This window comes from Juglans regia, chromosome 7 (assembly GCF_001411555.2).
Source record: "Juglans regia cultivar Chandler chromosome 7, Walnut 2.0, whole genome shotgun sequence".
NCBI lineage: Eukaryota > Viridiplantae > Streptophyta > Magnoliopsida > Fagales > Juglandaceae > Juglans > Juglans regia.
This window is the reverse complement of record NC_049907.1, coordinates 24,062,357-24,072,045: the sequence shown is the minus strand read 5'-3', so window position 1 is coordinate 24,072,045 and position 9,689 is coordinate 24,062,357. Positions and strand designations below refer to the sequence as shown.

The following is a 9,689-nucleotide window of genomic DNA, read 5'->3' as shown; positions in this document are numbered from 1 at the left end:
TATTTTTATAGATCAAGAAATGAAAAAGCATGAACTAAAATGTCAAAAAGAACCAATAGAAAAGGCTGAAAAAAAAAAAAAAAAAAAAAAGAGAGTCAAAAAAGGCAACTAGGCAATGGCACACGCAGAAGGGAAAAAAAAAAACCCACGCACACACACAACTAAAAGTGACACTGGGGGCATTTTGAAAAGCAAAGAGTTTCCGTAAGGTGATTTGAGGGGACTACGCAAACGGGAGAGATATATATATTTTCTTTTCGGGACTTTTTGCACAGCAGCACCGCACATTTGAAGAACTCCTCTAAGGTCCAATTGCCACTCCAACTGTCTCCTTGATTGCCTACCATCTTCATCTCCATCTATTTGACTTGCTCTTTTCATTCTCTACTTTTTATTTAATTTCATTTCAAAGTTTATAGAATATTTTTGAGATTTTTGGCTTAGAAGTTTGGGCCATTTATTTGCTGTTTATTTACTCGCTTCTTTAAACTTTCATTTAACAGTGATTACAATTGCTATGGATTAATTTTGAAAATTTGTGATTTAAATACAATGATCAACCCTAGAATCTTGATTTTGAGACTTTTCAATTCTCAATACGTATTTTTTCAATTACTTTCTAATCTAGTTTAATTCTTAGATTAGTTTTATTAATTTCTTAATTCCATTGTATATTAGATGAATTAAACCTTAATTGAGATTTAAATAATTTATGTTTTATTGTTTAATTTTCAGATTAATTAACATTGTTTAGTTTAGTTGATTTTTTTATTTATTGTTAATTTCAATTTGTTAGTCTTTTACATTTCATTTCGACACTCAAAAATTCAAAAATATGAATCTAGTCCATGACTAGTGCCCTTTTCATTCTTGTTGCACTCTTCCATTCATTGCACATACCATCATTTTTATTTTCTTTGTGTATATTTTCACCATTTTAAACGAGTTTGATTTTAAATAACTTTCCCTTAGGAGACAATCTAAGAATTTATTCTTAATTATTGCACGAGATCCTCCCGTACTTAAGATAGCCTTTGTGCTACTTATTTTTGAGTAAATCAGTGCATATTTTATTTTTTGAAAGACTGTACGGGACATACACGCCTAAGACTGTATAGATCATTTCATGTAATGAGAGCAAAGAATGATCACTTTGTAAGCTAGACATGTGATAAAAAAATAAAAAAATTATTAAAGAAAGAGGAAATTTTTAGAAGCTAGTTATAATCAGAGCTATTGCTTTGCTGTTCAGCCCTCCGTTGCTTCTTGAATTCATGCACTGCTGTAAGGGAAAGTAAAAATAAACTTATAAACTGATATTGTTACATGTGATATGTTATATCTAAGTTATAGTAAAAATAACTTTGCAATCCAATTTACCATATCAAATCATGTGATTTTGTAAGTTTATTTTTATAAAATCTCATTGAGGTTAAAGCATTTCTCTTAATCATTCAATATTCGATTGGTTAAATGCGACACTGACCTGTATAGTACTTATTAAGAAGTCTTGTAATACGAAACATTTCAACCTATAATAAAATGCAATATCAGTTAAAATTACGATTTATAGAAATAAGTTTAATTATAGAGGTAGAGCCGATTAGCTGGAAGTTAAGAAAAACACTGATTGACACAAACTGAAAATTAAGAGAAGAAAAATTATTACATTTCTAGATAATATGTATCCTTGTCACTACGGTGTCTTCTAATGATGTGTGGCATAAGAGACCCTTGTCATACGACTGTCTAAGTCCCAATCAATTTCGTTCAATATATTATGATTCATATATAGCTCAACAAAAGATATAGTTTGGGGCCACTCTTACTTTTATTCTTCAATATTTATTACATTCACTAAGAGAACATACATCAAGACTACCTGAAAAACCTAAGGAATAATGGAAAATATGGTTTGTATAATTGCAAGTGCAAGCAATAACACAGCCGCTAGAAATGAAATCAATGCCCAAGGACTGTTGAAATAATCGCGCCTTAATTTTGCCATCCATACATTCCTGCGTCTCCTGCAATGCATGTTCAGATTCGTGGAAGTTCTAGCATAAATGTTGGTCGAAAAGATAACATAGTGACCAAGCTTGTTAACCATGTCGGAAATAATTTCATCATCACCCAAACAATTATTGATAATTCCATTTCGACGAAGTAATTCAACATCCTTTGGAGAATTAATGAGACAATCCATGAAGCGCACATAGTTGTAGACATAATTCGAGCCATTTTGTCTGTATTGCTCATATGCAATTAGATTTCGTAAATAAGTCTCTGTATCACCATGTATGCTCAAAGGTGAAATCTCCATTAGCCCATTGTTGAACTTTAAGGAAAGCAAGTTAGATTTCTCTGCCTTTTTGAATTTGATTCCAGCCTCAACAAGCTCTGTGGCACTATGTATGTTCCAGTTATCAATCTCTCTAAGAGCGTGTAGACGCTTAAATTTCATTGCCTTGTGGAATTCAACTCCAGCCTCACGAAGCTCTTTATTGTAAGGTATTGACTTCCAAATCCAATTTTCAATCTTGTTCAGACAAAATAGATGCTTAACTTTTTGTATCGCATTCAATTCGACTCCATCAATTCGTGGCCCTATTTCACACTGTTTGGACTTCCAGTCTTCATTCCTATTTCGATCATATATTTTCTCAAAATTCTTTGCCTTGTTGAGTTCAATTCCAGCCTCTTTAAGCTCAAAGCCAAAAGGTATCGGTATCCAGTCGAAAAACTCAAATAATTTATCCTTAAATTTATTTGCCATATTGAATCCAACTTGAGCCTCTAGAAGCTCTAAGCCAAATGGAATTGATTTCCAGTCTTCAACCTCTTTTGGACCATGCAAATCCGTCAATTTCTCTACCATATTGTCTAGGGAGCCAGAACATTCATTAGAATAAGAGATTGCCTTCCTCGTATTCTTCATTTTTGCAAGTAATGGAATGACTGCTTTACAAATCAGATCAAATAGGTGCTTAAATATCTCTGCCTTCTTGATTTTGACTTCTGCCTCTTGACATTCCTTGGCATGATCTATTTCTGTATCAAGTATTGAAATACAAATGGTTGCATGTATGAGACCAAGGAGATGCTCAAACTCTGCATTCTTGAATCTGAACCCATGCTCTAAACGTTGACATATCATTATTGGAAGTGAAGGGTTGAGAGCTTCATGCGTCAGACCAAGTAGATGCTTAATCCTTTCGGTTGAATTATAATTTGATGTGTTGACATTCCATTTAAATGGTAAAAAGGCAGCAAAAAAACCGAGGACAAGATCATTAAGCTGTGTCTGGACAATTTGAACTGTGGAGGTTGAGCTTTCAACACTAATTTCATCTGTCTCCTCAATATCAACAATGTGTTCTCCTAAATTTCTGGATCCGTTACTCTCACTCATACCAAACAATTTAGCAAGAATGAATAATGGAAGTTGATTTTCAAATAATAGCAGATCCCGAGCTATTATAGAAAGCATCCACTCCGTTTGAAAAATTGGGTCATATTCCTTTTGTCTTGTTTTCTTGTAGATTTCATACTTACGGAACAACTCAATAATGAAACACCCATCAAGTAACATCATTTCTACAAACTGATCTGGGGTCTGGCTAATGTATTCTACATAGCATTTACGAGCGGGCTCTTCCAATTCTTTCAAGGCCGTGATGTATGCTTCTACACTTCCTTTCGTTTTTATAAGCATTTGTTGTAGATAGTACAATTTATGCTCTTCCATAAATCCTTGGCCAACCTTGCCATGGTGGTAAGGACCGATGGCAAGCAACGTAGGCTTGTAAGCCTTCTCGTTTACATCACGTAATAGCTCATGCACTTTATACATACAAAACTGACCAACTCCAGTTGAGATAGCAAGCTTTTCCTCAATTCGAGTGGAAAGTGTATTACTGCCCATATTGCAGAGAAGTAGTACAAATCTCTGTTCCTAATACAGAGCATACAAATTCTTACTAATTTTAATAAAAATTTATCATAGAAAAATGTAAGCTTTTTAACTATTAATATGAATAGAGAGAGCAAGCCACATATTCGTTAAAAAATAACAGGTATCTGGTCCCAGTGGCGGAACCATGTTAAAGTTCTTGTAAAAAAAAAAAAAAAAGGCAAGATTTCCTCAATAATTTTTGGGGTTTACTCTGCTAAAAGGAGAGACTCTAATCTTGCTATTGGAATCAGGCCGGTTATTCAAATTATTGGTTACTATATATTAGGAGTGTGCAAAATTTTGAAACTTTCGACTCCGTCCGACTTCCGCTCCGACTCCGACGAGTCATCGAAATTCGGAGTCGGAATTCGGAGTAGCTCCGAATAGATATTCAGAGTCGGAGTCGGAGTCGGAGCTCCAAGAAGCTCCGATTCCGACTCCGAAATTTTTTTTATTGAACACTTGCGCTCGAGCGAGGTGTCGAGTGCAAGTCGAGCACACGTTGTATTGAACATTGGCTCGAACGACATCGAGCAGAAGTCGAGCGAACCTCTCTGGAAGAGTTCTGCTCGAGCGACATGTCGAGCGGAAGTCGAGCGTACCTCTCTAGAAGAGTTCCGCTCGAGCACCACAGCGAGCGCACATCGAGCTCCGACCTCCGATCCGAGTCGTCGGACTCCGACTCCAATTCGGAGTCGGAGTCGGAGCTCCAATTTAGCTCCGACTCTTGTCGGAAATGAGCACTCCGACTCCGTCGGAGTCAGAGCCCAGCCCTACTATATATCACTTATAAAGAATAGAATAAGTATTAAAAAAAAAATGATGTAGTAACTACTGAAACGTTAATACCAAAAATAACCATATATATATATATATTGAAACTTTAAAATCCATATACCATTTGATCTTAGAACTTTTCAGAAGATTTCTTCTACCGCGGAGTTCCATCTCAAATAATACAGTTTTAACATAAAAAAAGGAAGAAAGGCAAAAATGGCGGCCTTACAGTTTCAGTATGCTTTTCTTTTCAATATGCAATAATGGACTTGCTCAATGATTCCTCGACTACTGCTCGCTGCAGATTGCTTCTTTTGCTTTACTGGAACAAAAATAAAATACTAGAGATGAGAGTTACCAAACACAGAAAATTGCTCAATAATTCACGATGGATTCTTTATATTTCTATCTACAATATCTAATTAAAACTTACCTTATTTAATCTAACTAACTAATAATAATTTCTATAATGCATTATACATCAATTTTTCTTTTTCTTTTTTCTCTTTATTACTTAAAATATTATTATTTTTATTCTATATCTATTCTCTTTTAAATATTTCTTCTAAATACTAATAAATTTGTAATATGCACAGATTTTTCAGTATTTACAATATCTCACCATATTGTATTGTATTTGCAATTTATTTATTTACATATGAAATAACAAAAATAATCCAAACAAAAATTTAAAGCAAAATCAAAAGATAAAAGAAGAATTAATGAGCTGTATAATATAATTTATGGTTAATTTACGTTTTGATTTTCAGCTTTTGCAAAATTAATATATGAATTTCAAGAAATTTACAATTCAATACCTCTATTAATTTTACAATTAGAACTTTAATAGTGTCATTGACACATGGCATCCATACGTGATATGGAATAACAAAATACTACTTGATGATAGAATTCAATTAAATAGTGTAGAATGGCTTTAGCATCGAAATGTGTATGTTGCTCTCATGATTCTAGACAGTCCGCATCTCAACATGTTTTCTCGAGCTATATATGCTCTAGTTGGTGTGTTGTATGGCAATACACTTCCTAGATGTTGGAGAGATAGAGCTGCCACTATGCTAGGCTTCTTTCTAGGGATCATATCAATTTAATCTACTTGCCCGGCTCATTTCATCACTAATCTACAGGGAAATCTAGATTGCAAGGAACAAAAGAAAAGTTTTGAGGATGTAATATGGTGATTGTTAATACTATTATTCACATAATTATAAATGACCAAGGGAACTGAGCTCTCTCCTTATGCCCAAATATTTGACATGCTGGACCAAAATCTCTATTTTATCTGATCTTCATATAGCACAACACAGATTGTTAAAGTAAGAAACTTAAAAATTATAAACATATATAGATAGTACTTCCAAAGGCAATCTCAGTTTAGCTGGCTGTAAGAGGGTTTTAAGATGCTCGTCTAGCTCTAATTTTATGCTTGGCCTCTCCTATTTCTTGGGAAATGCTACAAATACTTTTGTAGAATTTTCAACTTTGAAAACTGGCTTCACTTTATCCTACCAACTCAGTGCAATAGACCTTATTATTGAACCGAACTCTCTCCTTATAGTGATTTGGTTAAATAATGGCACTCAATCGCCTTAGAAATATTTTGAGATTTGAGATGACGTCATGCATTTTGATGCTTCCTTAATTCCAGTAAACATAGTCCATGTTTATATGGAAGGAAATGCTTAGCCACATATGTGCTCTTGTTGTGTTTTCACTCTCCCTCTCAGCTACCTTGTTAAGTGTAGTTTAGGTATTTTTACACTGGATCAAGCTGGAATCCCTTACTTGCAATGGTAGTCCCTGACCTTTGTTTTGACACGTAGCTGGCCTTGTAGATGGTTTGGTATTAAAAAAATAAGGATGTACTAATTATTGAAACTGTAAAATCCATATATCGTTTGATGTTAGAACTTTTCAGAAGACAGCTTCTACGGTGGAGTTCCCAAATAGTACAGCTTTAGCATAAAAAGAAAGCACAACAGAAGAATGGTAAAAATGGCCTTACTGTTTTAATATGTTTTTCTTTTCAATATGCGATAATGGACTTGCGTTATCATTCACCATAGATCGCTCCCTGCGCGCAAATAAATAAATAAACAAAAATGAAAATAAAAACATTCTAGAAGTAGATGACAGTTACCAAACACATAAAATTATTTATTTTAACTAAAAATTTCTACGAAGTAGTATACATCAATTTATGATCTGCTTTCTCTCTAGATTACTTGAATTTTTTTATTCTATATTTATTCTTTTTCATATATTTCTTCTAAATACTAGTAAACTTGTAATATATATGCACAAATCTTTTAGTTTTTACAATATCTCACCATATAGTATTGTGATTGAAATTTATTTATTTACACCCAAAACAACAAAAATAATCCAAACAAAAGCTAAAAATAAAATCAAAAGATAAAATTAGAAATGAGCTTTATAATATAATTTATGATTCATTGCAAAATTAGTACATGAGTTTTAACGTTTTTGTAACTCGACATCTCAATTTTCAACTTTTACAAAATTGATATATGAACTTCGAGAATTTACAATTCAATACATCCGTTTATTTTATTGTTAGAACATTAATGATGTCATTGACACGTGATAAATACTATAGTCACAAAGCGATTATACAAAATAATTCTATAAACTAGTGTGATTTGATATGACTTGTTGGTTTATAAAATTATTTTTATTATAAAATAGATCTAACGCATCAGATTAAACTACATCGTTTGTGAGATTAATTTTATAAAGTATCACTTGATATTTAATACTTTTAAACATTTAAAAAAATTATAATATCATTAAAAAATATTTATTTAATTATTAAATAAATAAATAAAACCACCCAGTGGAGCAGCATGCAGCATTTCCCTTTTATTATTATTATTTTTTAAAAAATCTGCTCCACAAACTCTGCCCCAATGTTACCCATAAGTTTAGGGTACGTTTGGGTAGTGAGAAGTATTGAGAAGTGTTGAAAATGTTTGTGAATAGTAGTGAAAAAGTAATGAAAAAGTAATAATAAAATATTAAATAATAGTAAAAAGTAGGTAAAAAATAATGAATAGTAAAAAAATAGATAAAAAATAAAAATAAAGTAAAGAATAGTAGTGACTCACTTGCCAAACAGACCATAAATTGTTAGTTTGACAGAAAAGAAATAGAAAATTGACTTTGGCCCTAAAAATCTAAGAAGAACTCTAAAATAATTGAAAAAAATACTTGAAAAGTCTTGAAGGTTTATATAAAACTTGAAAAAAAAATAGGAAGTAAGAGAAACTTCTTTTTTTTTTAAAAAAAAAAATTTAATTGAATACTTCAGCCGTAGAATTTATAAATGCTTCATATATAGATATTCAACCACTAAAAAACTTGGCCGTAAAGTTAATTTTGTATTTAATATATAGACAGAGACGTGCGTAGATGGAGAAAGAAGGAAATGGAACTTACTTGCTAATTTGTTGCTCAACCTGCAGATGATCGTGTTTCGGCTGAACGCAAAGAGTCTGAAGGTCGGGTCACAGATTATAAAGATGCAACCTGCTGGTGCACCACATCAACTGAATGTTGACTTAGCCGTAGACTCTTGTCAGCCCAGACAGCTGTATGACATATCCCGTAGTACAGCTGTAAGATGTTAAGTGCAAATAAATATTAAATAATATATTTTATTTTTAAATTTTGTTTACTATTTTCTTTCACTTTGGGAGGTATAAATTAAAAAATAATATTTTATTATAAAATATGTGTGAATCGAAAAAACAGTTTCGTAGAGAATTAAAAATTAAATTATTTATTATATTTAGTATAAAAATTTAAAAAAATTATAATAATAAAATGAGATAAAATGAAATATTTTTATTATCTAAATGAAGCTTAAAGAATAGATTATAAAAATACAACAAAGTATTAATAGTGGACTCAATAAAATTTAACCAAAATTTAACTAAAAAATTTATTTTTATAAATTTAACTAGTCATTTTTTAATGGACCACACGATCAACATGGTCTTGTCTTTGGGTGAGTTTGGAACAGTAGAATAGACTTGATTTTTTTTTTCTTCTCAATTCAATTTAATTTAATTCAATTCATTTCATCTAATTTAATTATTATAATTTTTTTTAATTTTTATACAAAATAAAAAATAATAATTTAATTTTTATATTTTAAAATAAAAATAATCTTAAAATATATATTTTAATAATATTTTAATTAATTTTTATCTTAAATCAACTCAATTTAAAAAACAAACTAAGCATTATTTGGAGAAGGAGAAGGACGAATGTGAGAAGGGAACTGCTGTGGGTTCCGAATTCGGAACCCAAGTGTATTCTGAATAGAGTATTTTTTTTTTAATCATTATGAACATTTTTAAGAAAAATAAGAAAATTATAATATTATTAAAAAATATTTTTTTAATCATAAGATTAAAAAAAAATTTTAAAAAAAAAAATCCCATTCGGGACACACCAAAGCATTTCCCATGTGAGAAATGCGCATCAGAAATGAAACACATGGCCTGTCTCGTTCTTACCGCTTGATGTGAAAAATCTACTCAGCCATCTCATTTTTGGATTCATCCGAACAAAGAATTATGTCCAGGTCCCATCTTTCACCGAAAGACAGACCATGTCGTATGATGCATTTTGAAAGGATCGTGCTACAGCCCCCCGCTGGGGCTCCCGCTGGGCTGTATGCATTGTGTTTTTTTTTTAAGTTATTTTTTATATAATATTTTTTAATATTTTTTAAAAAATAAAATAAATTTAGAGTATTATTAAAAATATTTTTTTAATCAAGAAGTAAAAAAAAAAATTATTAAAAAATACTTCTTTAATCACGAAGTAAAATAAAAAATTATAAAAAGATATTTTATATTTTATTTCGTGATTAAGTAAGTATTATTTAATAATATTATAAATTTTT

The 9,689-nt window shown here is 31.2% G+C and overlaps 1 protein-coding gene across 6 annotated transcripts; it reads right to left on the bottom strand.

Annotated features, from left to right (window-relative positions):
• Nucleotides 1-1,070: 1,070 nt before the first annotated feature.
• LOC108986138 (UPF0481 protein At3g47200-like) lies at nt 1,071-8,296 on the bottom strand. Of its 6 annotated transcripts, none has more exons than XR_004801867.1 (5): nt 8,213-8,296; nt 6,759-6,827; nt 4,962-5,054; nt 1,487-1,532; nt 1,071-1,282 (listed from the first exon to the last, which is right to left on the bottom strand). XR_004801867.1 is itself a non-coding variant. In XM_018958662.2 (4 exons), exon 4 carries the CDS (start codon nt 3,923-3,925, stop codon nt 1,892-1,894), a length of 2,034 nt encoding a protein of 677 aa, XP_018814207.1. In that variant the 5' UTR covers nt 3,926-3,949; nt 4,962-5,054; nt 6,759-6,827; nt 8,213-8,296; the 3' UTR covers nt 1,639-1,891. The 6 variants fall into 6 exon arrangements, 2 of the variants coding, with proteins under 2 accessions (XP_018814207.1, XP_018814206.1); XR_004801868.1 differs by having other exon boundaries at nt 1,071-1,279; XR_004801869.1 differs by lacking the exon at nt 1,487-1,532.
• Nucleotides 8,297-9,689: the final 1,393 nt, after the last annotated feature.